Source organism: Urocitellus parryii, chromosome 9 (genome assembly GCF_045843805.1).
Source record: "Urocitellus parryii isolate mUroPar1 chromosome 9, mUroPar1.hap1, whole genome shotgun sequence".
NCBI classification, from domain to species: domain Eukaryota; kingdom Metazoa; phylum Chordata; class Mammalia; order Rodentia; family Sciuridae; genus Urocitellus; species Urocitellus parryii.
This window is the reverse complement of record NC_135539.1, coordinates 20,057,497-20,077,437: the sequence shown is the minus strand read 5'-3', so window position 1 is coordinate 20,077,437 and position 19,941 is coordinate 20,057,497. Positions and strand designations below refer to the sequence as shown.

Here is a 19,941-nt window from a genome sequence, read left to right as displayed (position 1 = left end):
CTGACCCATATTAATGTCATTTGTCTTTCTTTCTTTCTTCGGTACTGAGGGTTGAACCCAGAGGCATTTTATCAATGAGCTAAGTCCCCAGCCTTTGAAACAAGAGTCTCACTGAGTTTCTTAGGTCCTCGCTAAGTTGCTGAGGCTGGTTCGGAACTCACAATCCTCCTGCTTCAGACTCCCGAGAGGCTAGGATTACAGGCACACGACACCAGGCCAGCATGTGTGTTATTTTGGATAAGAATGTGTTGATATGCTGAGGAGCCATCTGCTTCACTGCACAGAAACTCCAGAAGGTACAGCTTATGGTGGGTCTCTGCATCCTCAGCACACCAGGTCCCGAGCAGGACCGTTTGGGAAGAAAGGGAGGAAGGAGGGAGAGAGAACCCCTGACAGGTGCCTCCACACAATGGAGGAGGCAAACCTTTGCCAGTGTTTGGTCAGCTGTGCGGACTTAGAATGAGCCCTGGAACTGGGGTCAGGTAGACCGTGGGTACAAATCATTCATCACTCACCAGAGTGTGACCTTGAGCAAGTCACCCTCAGAGCTCCCCCCACCCCCTGTACTGGGGATTAAACCCAGGGGTGCTTTACCACTGAGCCACATCCCCAGCCCTTTTTGAGACAAGGGTCTCACTGAATTGCTGAGGCTGGCCTCCAACCTGCAGTCCTCTTGCCTCAGCATCCCAGGTCACTGGGATTGCAGGAGTGCGCCACTGCATCTGGCAGTTTTTGAATAATGGGGAAACGGGAGTAAGTCATGTGCCTTGCTCTGGGCCAAGTTCTCTCACATATGGATGCTCTCACTGTCCTCCCTTTATAGGTGAGTAAGCAGACCCAGAAGTGGGAGGGCTGGGTGTGGCTCAGTGGTAGAGCACTTTCCTTGCATGTGTCCTACCCTGGGCTCAATCCCCAGCATTAGGAAAAGAAAGAAAAGAAAGAAAAAAAAAAAGAAGAAGAAGTGTGCCCAAAAGCTCTCAGCTTGTCACCCAGTAGGCTGGTGGCAGAGGCCAAAAGGTGAAACTTCCCCATAGGGGACTCCTTAGAAATCTACGAGGGGGTGGTTTGGGTGTCACAATAAGAGGGAAAGGGGCCCAAACAACTCCGTATGGTTAAGTATTGTCCCGTGTCCTGCTAGATAGTCATGTAAGTAAAAAACTTATTTTTGATGATCTGAACCTGAAACCTAACCCTGTCCCATTTGATAATAGAGGAGTTATTTTGCTACCACAGTGCTGGGCTGAGTGGCACTGGCCTGTAATGCCAACTACCTGGGAGGCAGCCTCAGCAATACAGCAAGACCCTGTCTCAAAACAAAAAGGGCGTGGCCAGGTGTGGTCGCACACACCTGTAATTCCGTCGATTTGGGACGCAGGAGGATCACAAGTTTAGAGGCAGCCTCAGCAATTTAGTAGGGCTCTAGGTAACTTAGTGAGACCCTGTCTCAAAATAAGAAATAAAGGCCTGGGGACGTGGCTCCGTGGTAGAGTAGCTCTGGATTCAATCCACAATACCAGGGAGGAAAAAAACAAAACCCAAACCACCATGTCCCAGGAACACATATTTCCTAATTTTCTCCATGTCACCTTATCTTGGTGTGTTATCTGTGTTTAAATTAGGGTTCTTTTTCCTCCTCTTGTCATCTGGTCTGTTATTATCCCAACTCTGCTTTGACTGGAGAGGCCTTCCGTTTTCACTTTTGTTTCCTGAGTATTAAAGAACTCACACATCACCCACAGGAAAACAAAAGCTAAATTTAGTTGATTCAGGAATGCAAGCAGAAGGACAGCTTCTGAGCGAACCAAGGGTGACCCTGGGCTATGAGAGGGCTTGGGTGAAGGACGGATTTGGTGACACTGAGATGACACAGGATTTAATAGATTCACAGGAGTGTGAGCAGAGATTCATAGCTGGCCTGGCCTGAGAAAGTCTTGCTTCATTGGAAACCAGAGTGCTTTGTTTGTTTTTTAAAACGAGGAACATTTTGTCTGTCCACCTCCCTGCCAAAGACAGCAGGGTGGAGAAAATGTGGGTGGGCACCTCTCTGGGCCAAAATGACTCATATGATTTAGATCCTTCAGGCAAACATGGAATATTTCATTTCCACATGTTTCTTATCTAAACTTAAAATTTATACAAATTCCTATCAAATTCACATTTAAGGACAGGTGCCATGGCACTCGTGGGAGGATCTCAAGTTCAAGGCTGGCCTGGCCAACTTAATAAGATTGTGTTTCAAAATTTAAAATAAAATTTAAAAAGAAAGAAAAAAAAGACCTGTGGACCTAATTCTGTGATAGAATGTCCCTGGGTTCAGTCCCTAGTACCAAAAAAGTCACACTTAATTCATCCTTAAATTCACAATAATTCATAATTTTTTGTACAGGGGATTGGACCCACCCAGGGCTGCTTTTCCACTGAGCTACCTCCCCAGCCCTTTCTGGTTTTTATTTTGAGCCAGAGTATCACCAAGGTGCTGAGGGTCTCACTAAGTTGCCCAGGCTGGTTCAAACTTGTAATCCTGCCTCAGCCTCCCAAGTCTCTGGGATTACAGGTGTGTGTACCACCAGGCCCAGCAGATTATGCTTTTATCATTTTATTATAAATTAACTTCTTCTGTCCCCTACATATTACAGTGAGAGCATTATATTAGAAAATGTGACCGGCGTTTATGTAGCCCTCGCATAGCATCAGGCAACGCTGTGAGGGCCTCTCCGTGAATTCGCTCATGGACTCCTCTCACTAATTCTACGGTGTAGATAGAATGTCATCTTGGTCTTTAGAGGAAACTGAGGCACAGGAGGTGGAGTGACATGTCCAAGGTCACAGAGGCAGGAGTGGGTTGCGACTTTGAACACAGGGCCTGAGGCTGCAGAGTCTGTGTTCTCAGCCACCTGGCTGTTCTCCCTCAGGAGAGGACGGTCACTCAGGGACTCCATGCAGGATATTAAGGGGATTTTCCTTCAAGAGACGGAGGTGGGACGCACTCGCAGGGCACATGGTGTGTTGAAGTCCCCCTCCCTCCTTCTTCATTCCATATTTGACTACCACAACCTGAGTTGGAGCCTGATTGGGGAACAGCAGGAGGGCAACTCTGTGGCCAAACCCAGGCCCAGAAGGAGCCAGTGGCAGAGGGTGGAGGCTGGACAGGAAGGAGTGACGCAGGTGAGGCCCTCGGTCTCTGCTGGCCAAGATCTCAAGGACTGTTTATGCCCAGACCCTGCCTCCTCCCTCTTCCCCCTGAGAGGCGGGAGTCTCCACTGTGGAAAAATACCCAGCAGAGAGGGAGGAGCAGTGGCCCAGCTGCTGGTTCCCCTCCCAAGACCAGCACTTATGGGCTGGGTTCTGGGAAAACCAGATTGCATCAGACAGGCCCCAAGGCCTGAAGCCAGTCTGTGGTCGAGGCCAGCCTTATAAGTCGGGCTGAGTGAGCCGGAGAGCACAGGCGCTTGGCCCCCAAACCAGACACAAACAAAGCCCCAGGAGAAGAGGAGAGGCAGAGAGCGGCCAGACATGATGGCCACCTTGCCCCCCGCCACCAGCCCCTCCCGGCAGCCCCCAGGCCCAGAGGACGAAGAAGCCAGCCTGGATGAGTATGACCTCTACGGCCTGGCCCACCCTCACGTGGGTAAGGCCACTCCGCCACCTCCCCGGTCCTTCCACTTCCGAGTCCCTCTGCCACCCCAGGTCCCCGCTCCTTGGTCTCCCCCAGGTCTTGCCCTTCTCTAGTCAACTGGTCTGTGGCCCCCATAAGTCATGTCCTTCTAACCCCTGAGCCATGGGGCATCACACATCTGGGGGACCCTCATTCCACATACGGAGAAATAGCAGGCAGGGGTGCTGCTGTCCCCTAGTTGCATGGTGACGCCCCTCCAATGTCCCTGCCCCTTCTACCCTGGCAACCCCCATCAACCACCTCTCCCCTGCATCACGGTTCACCTCCATCTCCTTCTCTGGGTACCAGCCGGTGGAGGCCGGAAGGGTCGCACCAAGAGAGAAGCTGCTGCCCACACCAACCGCCCCAGTCCTGGAGGGCACGAGAGGAAACTAGTGACCAAGTTCCAGAACTCAGAGAGGAAAAAGGCCCAGCGCTGAGGCCGAGCTGGAGGTAAGGAGCCAGGGAACAACGGGGCCAGGGGAGGTGTCTCTGCTGTGAAAGGTCAGGCCTGAAGGTGTGCGGGGAGGGAGGGAGGAGGAGCTGCCTCAACATCAGAATAAAATGAGAGGAGTTTCCCAGCACACAGAGAGGAACGCAGAACCTTTCCAACGGAGGGACATCTGGTCTACAGAGGGGGAAACTGAGACCAGAGAGGGTCAGGCTCTTCTCTGGAGTCACAGAGGAAGGGAGTGGGAGAGGCCGAACCTGAACCCAGGCCTCTGTCCTTTCCTCCCCCCAGATGAGGCCAGACCACGGACACTCCACGCAGACATGAAGACAGGATTGCCAGGAATGACCCAGAGGCAGCATCTGGGCCTGCCAGCCCCTGACCCCAACCCCAGGACTCACCCCGCCTGAGTGAGACCCCGGGGACCCACCAAGGAAGCATCTCCAGGCCCAGCAAAAGGGCAGGCTGTGGGCAAAGCAGGGATGGACAGGCAGAGTCAGGACAGTCCACCCCCCTCAAAAGAAATGCTGAAGACACTGGAGCCCCCACCCAGGGCACAGTGACAATAAACAACTCTAGCAGCAGCAGCTCGTCTCTGTGTCTTGTGTCCTGGTTCTGTGTGTATTTTTCGTTGGGCATTTCCTGCCTGTGTGTCTCCAGTGCATGAACCAACAAGAGAATCTGTGGTGAGCTGGCTCTTCCTGGAGGGACCCAGGCTGGGCGCCGTCTCTTGTTTTTATACATACGCTCCGGTGAGGTGTGTGCATTTCTGTGATTTCTTATGCGGTGTAAGGGCATTTCCTGTTTCTTTGCAGTGATGCCGGTGAAACGTGCCCCTCCTCAGTTCCTATCCGTTCTTGGATGTGATGATGTCACCTTTATATAAAACTGCCTTTGGAAGAGATTGTTAGTTATTGACGCCATCTGCAAGATGGAAAAACAAAATAAAATTCAAAACATGGAGGGATTTGCCTTCTGTGACTCAGGGCTCAAATTCAAGGACTCAGATTGTTCCCAAAGGCCCTTCCAGGAGAGGGTTCTGGGCTGTCAGCTGGGGAAAGATTCTAACCCAGTGTGGTCGGTCTCAGGACCAGCTTTCGAAAGAACGTGGTATAAACAAGAATGTGGTTGGACCTACGTGGATATGTTGATTACCAAAGATTCAGACAACACAGGCTAGAAAGTTCTTTGTCTCTCACACAACAGCCCACAGGGAAGGTACTTGTGGGCTAAAATGGCAACTCTGGTGTGTCAGGGATTCCTGCTATTTTTAACCCATTGTTCTGTCATGCTCAAAACATGGCTTCCACTCCAGCCCAATGTAGCTGCTCCAGTACCTGTCATCACACCTGTCTCTCAGCCCATGGAAGAGGTAAGAGACCAGAGGAGACGGCACCTATTCATTTCTAAGGGCATCATCTAAAAATAGAACCCTCACATCTGTTCAGAATTTAGTCACATGGCCACACCCAACTACAAAGTTCTGGTAAAGTAGTATTTAGTTGCTTAAGCCACATGGTTGACCAAACTTGGATGAGGGCAGGGTTTTACTATTAAAAGAAGTGGGAAAGGTGGGCTGGGGTTGTAGCTCAGTGGTAGAATGCTTGCTAGCACGTGCGAGGCACTGGGTTTCATCCTCTGCACCACATAAAAAAAATAAAGCAAAGGTATTATATCCATCAACAGCTTAAGAAAGAAGCAGCAGGAAAGAATGAATTCTGGAAGAAACTAGCAAGAGACGTTACCCACTTACAGACCCAACAGAAATAGGAGGAGAAAGCCCTACCTCCAGCCGACTTGACCTTCCTCCTTTTCTCCTGTCCCTTCCATATAAGCTCTAGGTTTTTCTTAGGCACCCAAGAATATGGACAGAGGACAGAACCTGTTGGAGCAGTAACAGATCACAGCAGACTGTGACTAGCTGGAGCACCTGGGGACCTCTATTCAGCCACCTTCCCTGAGTCCAGCCTGATAACAGAATCACAGAATCCACACCCAGCTGGGAAGGACGTGAAAAGACATCTGGTCGACCCCACCCCTCACAGCACGGGATGGCCGCTGCTTACCCGAACTCCACTGGGCACGGGACCTGGCTTCCTGTGGAGGTTGCCTCACCCACCCTGGGTCGACTGCTTGATGCGGGCTGAAATCTGAGTCGTCTAAACCACCTGCCCCTGAACAGGCTTCTGTTTTTCTTGTCCTTTCTGTCACACACCTTGCTCCCGGGCCTCCTTCTCTTTAGTCTTGTGCCCTGGAGCACCGACTCCTGACCTCCTCCCCGCAGGACCCTTCTCTGGGATTGCACAGTGAGCCTCAGCCCAGAGTCTCATCCTCAAGTTGACACGGGGCTCCTCCTGATTTCTCCTGGAGCCTTGCAGATTATTCATTCAATGTTTACTAGATACCTACCATGTTGCCAGGGCCCCACCGAGACATGGACTGCAAGGAGGGACAAATGAGACCCTGGTATGATGGGGACCAGGCCTGATGGCCACCAACAGCTTTAGAACCCAGGGCAAATGACAGCCCAGCACCAGCCGGCGTGCTCTTGGCCTGGCACTGACCTGGACCGTCAGCTTCAGAAAATCCCAGCGGCAACTCCCATGGTTTGGATTCCTGCTCTGTGGCAAGTTTTTGTTTGTTTGTTTATATTTTTTTTCAGTGCTGTGGATCAGACCCAGACCCTCTCACACACTGAGTAGCAATCTACCACTAAGCTACCTCCCCAGCCCTGTGACAAGTGTTTTATTGTATTTGTTCCATGTCATCCTTTGGGTTATTATTATTGATAATATTATTATTATTGATCCCATTTTTTCAGACCAGAAAACTAAGGTTCAGAGAGGTTAAGTAATTTGCCCAAAGTCACACAGCCTCGGGTCTGTTTGATTTTCAAAGCCTGGACTTTTTCTTTTCTGCTACATGCCTGAAAAGAACCAAAAGATATCGACAATGAGGGATCCTAGACTGTAATTAATTTCTGGAGAACTATTCCTCTGAGCCTTCTTTTCCTCGTCTGTCAAATGGTGAGACTAGTCTCCCTTCTGTCAAAGGAGAAAGTAAAGGCGGAGAAGTGCCTGTCCCTAGCTGTTGCAGCCACGTCCCAACAAGAGTCCTTTGCCTCTTGCCAGGAGGCCCTACACACCACCCCTCACTCTTGGCCTCTGATTGGCCTTCCCGTGCCTCACCCCTCCCTGGCACAGCCTCCGCCTGAGAGGCCTCCTCTCTGTTCCCAGAACTGTCAGGGCAATTCTTCAATCACAGAACTTCTGGATCAGGAAGGTGCCTGTCTAGAATCTCCCTCCTCTGTCTCTGCCCCTCCTTTCCTATCCCCTTTCTTTTTCTTCTTCTGGTTGCATGTAATGTACGTTTCCCCATTGGTGGGGGAAGGGGTTCCTCCTGAGAACTGCAGAAATCACTGACTTGTTTCCCCTTGGGGGCAGACAGAAACTTCCCTGTGAGGTTTCCATAACCCAAAGGATTCCCAGCAAATTGTGAAGAATTGAGAAACTCGCTGCGGGGTTGTCCTGGTCCTCCACATACCCAGTTTCTCAAAAAAAAACAGCCCAAATATATATATCTTTAAATCTCAGAATGACCCAAAGTTAATTTTCAACCAGCACTCCTTCAAGATAATACTAATAATAGTCCTAGTCATAGATGCCACTATCGATGATCTGGCTCCGGGTTTTCCCAACTGCGTATTTCACATAGAACTCTCGTGATTTCTGCTGTCTGGGCATTCAAACTATACTGTACTGACTTAGCCTTAGAAAACTGGCCCCTTGCCTTTTATACTCAGATGTATTTTTAAAAGAAACTATTTAACCACCCAAAACGGAAAAACCACAGTTAGGTGTCGTAATTACAAATTAACTGGGAAAAAAAAAATACCTAACTATAGCTTCTTTTAGAAGTTCATCTGTCAGCCAGGTGCAATGGCTGTTCACCTGTGCGTTACCTACAATGACTTTGTGTACCAAGAGTCACAAGTGTACACACTTGGGGGAGCACATAGTGTGATACTGTGATATAATAAGAGAAATATACTAGTTGGCGGGTGCTATAGCACATGCCTGTAATCCCAGTTACTGGGGAGGCTGAGGCAGGAGGATCATAAGTTTGAGCCCAGCCTCATCAACTTACTGAGGCCCTAAGCAACTTAGCCAGATCCTGTCTCAAAATGAAAAATAAAAAAGTGCTAGGGATGTGGCTCAGTGGTTAAGCACCCCTGGGTTCAATCCTCCATACCAAATAAAATAACAAAAAACACAATGATACATAAACGCAGGTTCAGTGTTTCTGCAGTATGATGACACACTTGTTGAGTTAAATTTCTATTTCCTGCTCTTTTTCTGCCAGATGCTGCATGGAGGCCAGGCTGAGGTCTCCCCAGGACTCCCTGTCCCCTCAGGACTGCTCCAGAGTGGAGCTGGGAAGGGGCTTGGAATGCCCTTCACCTCAGCATCCTCTGTGAACACTGGGGTTTGCCAAGATGGCCCCCCTTCCTGCACTACCTGTCTGCTCTTTACTCTCAACTCACACAGCCCTTGCTCTTGGTTGGTGTCCTCTGGGCCTCGTCCCACAGCCCCCATGTCACACCGGGGTTCAGGAGCACCACTGAGATCTGACAGCCTGGAAAGGGGAATAAGATCCCCTCTGTCCTCCGTCATCGCCCAACTATTCAGAAGCAGCAGGACACAAGAGCCCTTTCTCTTTGCCTTCCCTTTAAATTCTCTCTTTCCTTGACTTGGGGGACAAGTGTAATGTTTCCCTCCTCCTCCAAAACTCACGTTGAGATTTCATTGCCTTTGTAACAACTTTAGGAGGGGGAATCTTTTAAGTGGTAATTAGGTCTAGAAGGTTCTGCCATCATGGATCCTGAGTAGAGGGGACTAAAGGCACATGTGCTGAAACCCGCTGTTAATGTGGGGTTTGGTTTGTTTTTTGAGGTACTGGGGCTTGAACCCAGGGTCCCCTGTGTGTTGGGCAAGTCTCTGCCACTGAGCCACATCCCCAGCCCCACAGGGGGCCTCGATATTAGATTTCTCAGCCTCCAGACTGTGAACCAACAGGTTCCGTTAGTTAGGAATGACTTGTTCTCCGTGTTCTTTTACAGCAGCCAAAAATAAACTAAGAAACACCCCCAACATGGGTGGCAGGAGAGCCCTGTGGCCCTCACTGATGAATCAAGAGGCGTTGAGAGTGGAAGGGGCTGGGGGAGGCGCCATCTTGGTTTGCCCATATGCCCATTTTAGCCACCCACAAGGATGGTTATCACCGCCACGCTGAACATCACCAAACCTGCAAGAGGGAAAAGACCTGGTCACTGCTAGTCCGAGTTGGAGCCAAGAGTGGACCAGACGTGGTGACCCCATGTCCCTCTTTTCCAGAGAGTTCTGTGGCCTTATTTTTATGACTAAGAGATCTCTGAAATAAAACGGCTTATTGAGCAGTGTGTTACTCATGGTAGTTGGGGGCCAACGGACTTATCCTGAGACAGATTCCCTAAGCCACCAGCATCACAGCCACAGAGCAGTTGAAAAATGCCCATTAACCAGGTACAGTGGGCACGCCTGTAATCCCAGTGGCTCCAGAGGTTGAGGCAGGAGGATGACAAGTTCAAAGCCAGCCTCAGCAAACTTAGTGAGGCCCTAGGCAACTCAGTGAGACCCTGTCTCTAAATAAAATATTAAAAAGGGCTGTGGAGGGCTGGGGTTGTGGCTCAGCCATAGAGCGCTTACCTAGCACATGCGAGGCCCTGGGTTCAATCCTCAGCACCACGTAAAAATAAATAAGTGAAGTAAAGAAATTGTGTCCAACTAGAAAATAAATGTTTTAAAAAGGGGGGAGGGGCTGGGGATGTAGCTCAGTTGTTAAGTGCCCCTGGGTTCAATCCTCAGTATCAAAAAAAAAAAAAAAGAAAAGAAAAGAAAAGAAAAATATTCACTGGACCTAAGGTCCAGTGTATTTTATAACAAAAGTTTTCGGAAAAAGAACATAATGCTGATACTAAACTTATGTTGCTTATAGAAAAGAGGGGAGGGGCAATGAGAAGTGGGGGACGTCTTTGATAATTCCTGGTTGGTGCAAAAAGCAGAATGTGAGGTGCCCTTGATAGGTATCCTCAGCATATAGGAAAGAAATGTGGATTATTTTTTTCTTCTTCTCTGTTGATTTAGCTTGGAGCTGTGAGTTAAAATGAACTTTTTTCTCTTTCCTCCCTCCACCCTATGACCTGTACCTTCATTCAGGACATCTCACAACTCCTCTTTTATCAGCCTGCAGAGAGCAATGGAGGGGTCCCCAGCCCTGAGTTCCTGTACCTCCAGCCACCGGACAGAGGAGGACTCTCCCTGGGGCTGGGACCAGCACTCAGGGCTCTGTCAACTAGAAACACTCTTTGTAAAACAAGGTTCCCTTTTCCTTTCTGATTGCAAAAGCAGTTATGGTTGCAGAATCACAAGAGAATCCCCAACCTCTGATCTGTCCTCTGTCCCCCTGACCAAACACACCCTTTCCTCAACTTTTGCAAAGCCCTTCAATTACAGAACGAATCCTTGTCATCGCTCTGTTGAATGCTCACACAGCTCCGTGAAACCCTAGCCCTGTCTCTCATTTCTGGAAAACCAGTTTGGAGGGTTTTTGTTTTTTCATCCGGGGACTTTACTGGGTAACCCCCACATGCCAGGGAACATTCTAAAAGCGTGGACTCTACAGAGACACCGTTCTTTCCTCATGGAACTTACATGAATAATGGGGCACAAACAGTGACAAATGAACACACCAAAAGAACTTCCACATGGCTAGTACACTTTAAAATCCCTTCCTTAAGGAAGCCTTGCTGGAGAAGGTGACATTTAAGCGAGGTCCAGAAGGAAGTTTCGGTCATGTCGAAATTTCTGTTTATTCCTTAAGAGCACATGGTACCATCTGACAAGCTGTATATTTATTGATTGGTTGATTTTCTCACCACTGAGTCTTCAGTGCCTGGACACAGTAAATGCTTAGTAAATGTTGATTGACTGTCTGAATAATACTAAGCACAAAATAAATAGAACGACATGATCTGAGAGTGATGGGTGAGGACAGACGTCAGAAATACTTCTTTGAGGAGCTGGCATTTGAGCTGAGACCTGAATAATTACAACCAAGAATTAAGCATTCAACAATAGAAATGTGTACTAGTAATCTGTGACTGTGTAACAAGTTACCCCCAAACTCAGAGGCTTAAAACAACACTCATTTTATTATCTCACAGTCCCTGTGGTTCAGGTGTGGCTTAGCTGGGGTGGTTCTGGCTCCAGGTCACTCACAAGCCCGCAATCAAGGACTTGGCCAGAGACTAGAGAGGGGGTGGGGGCAGGATCTGCTTCCAAGTGTACTCTATAGACCGACTTTGGGTCCTCATTGGCTGCTGCTCAGGGACATCAGCTTTACCTTAGTCCCTTTTGTGTTGCTTTAACAAAAAAAAAACTAAGATGAGATATTATTAAAGAAAAGAGCTGCTGGGCACGGTGATGCACGCCTGTCATTCCAGTGATTCAGGAAGCTGAGGCTGGAGAATCGCAAGTTCAAAGCCAGCCTCAGCAACTTAGCAAGAACCAGTCTCAAAAATAAAAAGATTAAAAGGGCTGGGATGTGCTGGGCACAGGTGGCACATACCTGTAATCCCAGTAGCTCAGGAGGCTGACGCGGGAGTCTGTGAGTTCAAATTGCCTTTGTGAGTGCTAAATTGCTTCTGAAATTTAGCAACGCCCTAAGCAACTTAGCAACACCTTTCTCTAAATAAAATATTAAAACGGTCTTGGGATGTGGCTCAGTGGTAAAGTACCCCTGGATTCAATCCCTAGTAGCCCCCCAAAAAAAGTTTTAAAAAAATCACGAGAGCCGGGAGAAGTGGCACACACCTGTAATTCCAGTGGCTCGGGAGGCTGAGGAAGAGGATCCTGAGTTCAAATTCAGCCTTATAGCAAAGGCCAGGTGCTAAGCAATTCAGTGAGACCCTGTCTCTAAATGAAATACCAAATAGGGCTGGGGATGGGGCTCAGTGTTCAAGTGCCTCTGTCAATCCCAGTATCCCCTCTGAAAAAAAAAGAACCACTAAGTCCAGTCCCCACTTACCACTATCTGCAAAGCAGAGCAAGAGAAGGTGTTGTGGGCAGGGAAGCTATGGCTGAGCTAGTAAACAGGCACCTATCCTAACTCCCAAAATTTCAGTCAAGGAACAAGAATGGGAGGAGAAATGGGGACACAGGACACAGACAGCCTGGCTTCTGAGGTGGCACCAATTCATACCCAAATTGGATGGGAAAGTGACAGAGTGATTCAAAGGACTATGTGAAGGATGTCACAGGAGAGACCTTGCAGTCAGAACTGATAACTAACAGGACCATGGACTTCGAGGAAAAAAAACTGACTTATGCAGATTCATTCTCCCCTCATTCTCCTCTGTGCACATCAAAGTTGAATTCAATTCACACTAGACTCTTTCCTTATTGTAACAGTGTATTATTGATTAAAATCTGTCCCATCTAGGGCTGGGGTGTAGCTCAGTGACAGAGAGCTTACCTAGTATGTTCAAGGTCCTGAATTGGATCCCCTGCACCACAAAACTAAATAACAAATAAATAAAGTGTGCCCCTATCCCTCTAAATAGTGTCTGGCTTTCTCTTTGACACATCTCACCTCCAACCAAATCGGTCTCACTTTTCACAGCTCAAACGTGTCACTCTATATAAGTCATCATCTCTCTCAGCCAAACGTGTATGAATCTCAGACAACAAACTCAAGAGGTAGCTGGAGCAAGGCAGAGGGCCCGTGTGGTTCTCCGGTGGTTCTGCGTGTCAGGTTTTTTCCTTTAAGTCCATGGTCCTCTCAGTTATCAGTCCTGAGTCCTAGGTCACTCCTGTGACATCATTCCAGTTCAAATAGTCCCTTGAAGTCACTCTGTCACTTTCCCACCCTATTTGGGTATGACTTGGTGCCAACTCAAAAGCCAGGCTGTCTGTGTCCCATCTGCCCCCATTCTTCCTCCCCGTAGTTATTCCTTGACTGAAATTTGGGGACTTAGGATAGGTGCCCGTTTACTAGCTCAGCCATAGCCTGCCTGCCCACGACACCTTCACTTGCTCTGCTTTGCAGATAGTGGTAAGTGGGGACTGGACTTAGCGATTCTTTTTTTTTTTTTCAGGAGGGATACTGGGATTGACCAGTGAACCATATCCCAACCCTATTTGGTATTTTATTTAGAGACAGGGTCTCACTGAGTTGCTTAGCACCTCACTTTTTTTTTTGTAACTGTTTTTTTTTAAATCTTTATTTCTTAGTTTTTGGCGGACATCTTTGTTTGTATGTGGTGCTGAGGATCGAACCTGGGCCGCTCGCATGCCAGACGAGCGCGCTACCGCTTGAGCCACATCCCCAGCCCAGCACCTCACTTTTGCTAAGGCTGGCTTTGAACTCATGATCCTCTTGCCTCAGCCTCCCAGGGGAATAGGGCTCCACAGGGATGCAGTAGCGTCAAGAAATTGAAAAATTAACAAAAATCGGAAATGAAATATTAGTCCACCTGCAACTACCTGGATTTGCTAATTGGTGCTTATTGAAGTCAGACTCCTAACCTCCCACAGAGGCTGGGAGACAGGGGCCTTATCTTCAGGTGTTGGCTGGAACAAACAGTACATTCTTTTGGCAGCCTTGAGTTTTCTCAGGCAGGCAATTTTCGGGGTTACAGTCATCTGACGGGTGTGGCCTTGAGCTGTTAGAAACCCTTTTCCTGTTTGTTCAAGTCTTTAATAGGCCAAGGTTGAGGCCTAGTGGACAAAGGGCTCAGAGGAGCCTGGCTAGAGTTTGGTCAAGGAGAGAATTCTTCTCAGGGGATCAGCAAAGGACTCCTGAAGTGTGATGAGCAATTTTTTGAGGCTGGAGAGGTGCACCCCAAGGTGTTTCAGATCTAAGAAACAAGAAAAGTTGACTCTTCCTAGTGCCTACTGATGCTGCCCTGAACAACAGACTCAGGCCCCAGATGGCCCTTCCTCCTCAATGGGGCTCCACCCGGGGTGACCCCCAAAGACAAGAGCTTCATCTATCCTCCTTTGCTTTGTGTGCAGAGGAAAGAGTGGGGACTGGGGACTGAAGCCAGGGGCCACCTAACACTAAGCCACACCCCAGCCCTTTTTTAAATTTTTAACAATTTTCATCTTGAGACAGCGTCTCGCTAAATTGCCAAGGTTAAGCCTCAAGATTCCCGAGTAGGTTTATTCCCCGTGGTACCACGGCTGTCTACCGCCTCAGAAAGGGAAAGAACCTTTGTAGATTAATGCCCCGGATGTGCGAGTTCAGAGCCAGCCTCAGCAACTTAGCGAAGCACTAAACAACTCAGTAAGACACTGACTCTAAATAAAATACAAAATATGAATAATTTTCCAGATTCAAACTATGCACTCTGGAGACCTGGAACTAAGAATCCCTGTTTGGGGCCACCCCAGCCTCTGTCCACGCCTCAGGTCAAACCTCTGGTTGGGAGGGCTGATGCACGAGTCCACACGGAGAACTACAAGTCCCAGCATGCCAGGGGGGACCTTCTGCGGTGCCTGCCGGGAGCTGTGACGGCTCCGGCTCTGAACGCCGTGCGCTCATGGATGATGTCATATCATGGCGCCTAAGCCGCTGCCCGGCTGTGGGCGGAAGCGTTTGGGAAACTAGCCGCCTAATTGTGGGCGGGTAACGGGGTTAGGGAAAGCGACCTGAGGCGAAGCAGTAGACGCCGGAGAGGGGCGAAGTGGAGGTTGGAGGTCGGTGTCACTTGGCTGCTTCCATTTGAGTTGACCCGCCTCCTCACTTCTGACCTCACCTCTCAGACCAACAAGAATGGTGGTGAGGACATTCAAGTCCTACCAACCAGCTCTGCCCCGAGGACCCTAGTGAACAAGAACTAGTTTGCCCATAGATCTGTCTCCTGAATGGTGAGACTGATGGGGGTCAGAGGAGGTGCACAGGGGGAGCCTGATGTAATTCTGACCTTTAACCTCTACCCAGCTTCCTCCCTGAAGGCCAGGCCCCTGCCCTTATCTGCATCTTTGCTCCTGAGGGCTCCAGGGTGTTTATATTGAGAAAGCTTGAATGCACATTCCTACACCTGGACCGGGAAGCAATATCAGAATTTGGAGGAAGGTCATGAGATTCCTGGTTGCAGATCATGCAGTGTCCCACGGGGCTGGGGGACTTCTTGGGTTTCACACTTTGCTCTCTTTTGCTCTTGTGTCCCTCGGTCCCTGCATCCTTTTGACTTTTGCCACCATAGGCATCATAGTCACATCCCCAGTGCCGGGAACACAGATAGGTCCTGCTAGGCCATGGGGTAGGGGGCAGGGTGAGTAGGGTTCATTCCATTCTCAGAATAAACAGGAAGGATCGAGATGGAAATCTGACACCATTTAGACAGGGACTCAGGATCTCTTGCTGTCCTTCATGCTTTAGCTCTGTTTTCTGGTCCCTCCTCATTCCCATATTTACTCATTATAGGCAATGTGGGTTAGTTGTTAAGGGGCAGACTTTTGTTTTTGTTGTTGTTGTTTTTCTGTTTTGGTACTGGGGATTGAACCCAAGGGCACTTAACCACTGAGCCACATCCCCAGCCTTTTTTATGTTTTATTTTGAGACAGGGTCAAAATAGTTGATTAGGGTCCAGGGCAGTGGCACACACCTGTAACCCCAGCTGCTTGGGAGGCTTAGGAGGTCTGCGAGTTCACAGCCAGCCTCAGCAAATTAGCGAAGCACTAAGCAACTCAGTGAGACTGACTCTAAATAAACTGACTCTAAATAAAATACAAAATATGATTGGGGATGTGGCTCAGTGGTTGAGTGCCCCTAAGTTCGATTCCTGGTACCCCCGCCCCCCCCCAAAAAAAATAGTTGATTAGTGGAGCTGGGGTTGTGGCTCAGTGGTAAAGCTCTTGCCTAACACTTGTGAGCACTGGGTTTGAGTCTCAGCACCACATAAAAATAAATAAATAAAGGTATTGTGTCCATCTACAATTAAAAATATTTTTTCCTATAGTAGCTTTATTCCTTTATTTTTATATAATTCTTCATATTTAAAGTAGGTTTCTAATAGACAGCACAGTTTGGGTCTTGGTTTTTTATCAAATCTGAAAATATCTTTAACAAATTAGGCTTAGATCAACTAAATATATATATATATATATATATATATATATATATATATATAATTTTAATTTTTAGTTGTAGTTGGACATAATACCTTTATTTATTTATTTTTATGTGGTGCTGAGGATTGAACCCAGGGCCTCGCATATGCTAGGCAAGTGCTCTACCACTGAGCCACAACCCCAGCCCCCTAAAAATATTTTTTAAAAAAATAGTTGATTAGGGGCTTGCTAAGTTGCTGAGGCTGGCTACTAACTGGGACCCTCCTGCCTCAGCCTCCTGAGCCACTAGGATTACAGAATTTAGGATTATTTTGAGGAGAACCAGTAGTTAAAAAGTGCATAGCATGTATAAGCACTTGTTTAGATTTTACTTGCAATCCTATTATATTTGACATAAACTCCAAAGAGGTAGAGCTTCCTCCAAGAAGGAAGAGATATTCACTGCTGTGTCTCTAATATCTAGAACAAGGACACATCGAGTTGGTGCTTTGTAAATATCGACGGAGCATCTTCTCAGTTTTAACTCTTTGAAATACTTTCTTCATTGGCTTCTGACACAGTGCCCTTTTACTACAAAATACTGTTGGACTTTTTCACACTTCTTTATCTAGCCTGAAATTTTCTTTTTTAAAAAATATTATCGTTTATTTATATATTTTTGGTAACACTGGGGATTGAACCCAGGGCCTGACGCATGCTTGGAAAGTGCTCTACCACTGAGCCACATCCTCAGCCCTTTTTGTTTTGAGACCAGAAGTTGCCCAGGTTGGACTTGAACTTGTGATCTTCCTGCTTCAGCTTCCCAAGTATCTGGGATTATAGGTGTGCACCACCATGCCCCGCTAGCCTGTGATTTTCAACATTGGAAAATCAGTTTAGAAGAGTGGGTCAAAACAGGGCAGAGGGACATGTGCTATAAATGGCAGAAACACTGGATCTCAAGCTAGCATGGACCAAAAAGAAAAAGATCACTTTGTGAAACAACATTTCAGAAGTAATTACTTGGAGAATGGCTGTATAAGAGCTCAAAGTAAATAATGATCAAGATTCTTTTCTATGGGGCCAGGGTGGTGGCTCAGTGGTAGAGCACTTGCCTAGCATGTATGAGGCACTGGGTTCGATTCTCAGCACTGCATATAAATAAATAAAGTAAAGGTCCATTGACAATTAAAAAAACTTGGCTCTGCTTTCTCACATGCTGGATCCAGTCTGACGAAAATTCTTGCCTCATGGCATCTCCCAACAGAGTCAGGTTCATGACCTTCCATCAGTTCAGCAATGCCTACAGAGAGAGAGGGGGCTTCTTCCCTTAAATTCCAGAGCTGATTCTCAGATTCACATGTCCATCCCTGATCCAGTCACTATAGCAAGGAGTATGGGTCACCCTGGCTGGCTGGGCCTGGCTTGTGTCCACCGTGGTAGAACGGCAGTCCCTGAGCAAGTTTGATTCCCCAAAGAAAACCCAGTGCTTTATTTTATTCATCTATTTATCTAATTTATATCTTTCACTTTGTTACTGGAAATCGAACCCAGGGCACTCAACCACTGAGCCACATCCCCAGCCCTTTTTATGTTTTATTTAGAGACAGGGTCTTGCTAAGTTGCTTAGGGCCTCGCTAAATTTCGGAGGCTGCTCTTGAGCTCGTGATTCTCCTGCCTCAGCTTCCTGAGCGGCTGGGATTACAGGTATATGCCATTGCACGTGGCTGTTGGTTTATACACTGAATGATTGGTTTTTTGTGTTGCTGAAATGGAACCCAGGGTCTCACATATGCTAGCAAGCACTTTAACACCGGGCTATACCCATAGCCCTTATTTTTTTATTTAAAAAGGAGGACTAGGTGAGCATGTGGAAAAGACACACCAGCCAGGTTGCAGACAATGCTCTTCTTTCTGTACCCTCTCACCTCTGGCCGTTTGACAATTTTTTTTAATATTTTATTTTTTAGTTTTAGGTGGACACAATATCTTTATTTTATTTTTATGTGGTGCTGAGAATCGAACCCAGTGCCTCATGAATGCTAGGCGAGCATGCTACCACTTAAGCCACATCCCCAGCCCCCCCTGGTTGACAATTTTTGCTTTGTGACTTCTCAGTCCAATTTGAGCATCCCTAATTCAAAACTCTGAAATCCAAAAATCCCAGTTTGTTTGTTTGCTTGCTTGTTTTTTTTTTTTTTTTTTTTTTTTTTTTTTTTTTTGTAGTGTTGGAGATCAAATCCAGGGCCTCTTGTAGGCCAAACTAGCACTCGATCACTGAGCTCCACCCTCATCCCCAATCCCAAACCTCTTGAGTGCTGACATGATGCTACAGTGGAAAGGTGGCATATATGAAATGCAAATAAATGTCATGTTGAGTTTTGGGTTCCATCCCCCATGATATCTCATTCTGTATATGCAATATACAGAAAAATATCTGAAATCCAAAACACTTCCAGTCCCAAGCATCTTGGATAAGTGATAAGTGACCTGTACTGATAGCATTTTCCAGTTTCTACAAGCCCAGAGCCCGTGTTCATGCACTCTGGGTTTCTCTGCAAGTAAAGTATGCTATGTCCCTTCTCCAGGAGAAGGAAGGAAGACCAGAATGTGGCTTTTCTTACCAACACTGCCCTGCCTTTTCTGGCTGGCTCTGGCTCCGCACACACCACCTGTGTTCTCAGCTGGGTCATCTCTGTGGGAAAGGACCATGGTTCCCACACCTCAGCACCAAGCCCTCAATTACATCTTCCCCTCTCTACCCACATGCTCCACTTCAGTAGAGAAATAGGAGCAAGTGGAAGTTGATAGTCTCAACATTGCCAACAGGATCTGAATGTCTCATGTGGGAGGTTTGGGAAACTTGAGGTTTGGAGAAGTCTCCAGGAATTTAGCAATGGGCCAGAGTTTGTAGAAAATTTGAGAGGCTAAGAGACTCACATGTAGATTTACTTTAGGGTTGTACACAGGGTGTTCATGCAGGCAGAAATGGAGTGGGACAGTCTTCCTAGACATAGAGTGACAAAGGTGTTTATCAGGAGACAGGACCTGAAGGAGGAAAAAGAAGCCAGTTATATGAAGACCTAAGGGAAGCGTGTTCTAAGCAGTGGTACTAGCGGTGCCAAGGCCCTGTGGTAGGAGTGTGCCTAATATGTGTGCAGGGCAGCCAGGAGCCATCGAGAGAGAGTAGAAGGAAGAAAAACAAGGGACAGGACCAAGAGGGTTCCATGGGGAAGTTGATGATAAGCCTACCGATAGGTCTGCTGAAGGGTAAGTGGGGTCTCCTGAGTATAGGGGACAGCCCTGCCCATCTGGCCCAGGAGCTGAGTGCCACCCAGCGGGCCTCCTATCTGAGGCTTCCTCACCCCAGCCCAGGACCTGACTGGCTGGATCCCCGAGATATCCGCTTCCAGCCTGATTTCTACTCTGACTTACATCTTGGGGTCACCAGCCCCCTTCTGCCTGTGGCTCCTCCTCCCTGGCCTGCACCCCCTCCTTACCCCGGTTTCCCCTTCCTAAACTCTCCCTGTGGCCTCTTCTCTCTTGACCTCCTTCCCCCACTCCCCTTCAGATGCATTATGACAACTAGCATTTCCTGTGGGTCAGAGCTTGTTCTACTAATAATAGCCGAAACCCAGCGTCTTCCCGCAAGCCAGGCCCTGTTCTAAGGGCTCCACACACAA

The 19,941-nt window shown here is 47.9% G+C and overlaps 1 protein-coding gene across 1 annotated transcript; it reads left to right on the top strand.

The window, feature by feature from the left end:
* The first annotated feature begins 3,304 nt into the window (after positions 1-3,304).
* Nupr1 (nuclear protein 1, transcriptional regulator) lies at positions 3,305-4,693 on the top strand. Its single transcript, XM_026392151.2, has 3 exons — positions 3,305-3,628; positions 3,965-4,108; positions 4,398-4,693. Exons 1-2 carry the CDS (start codon positions 3,514-3,516, stop codon positions 4,093-4,095), a joined length of 246 nt encoding a protein of 81 aa, XP_026247936.1. The 5' UTR covers positions 3,305-3,513; the 3' UTR covers positions 4,096-4,108; positions 4,398-4,693.
* Positions 4,694-19,941: the final 15,248 nt, after the last annotated feature.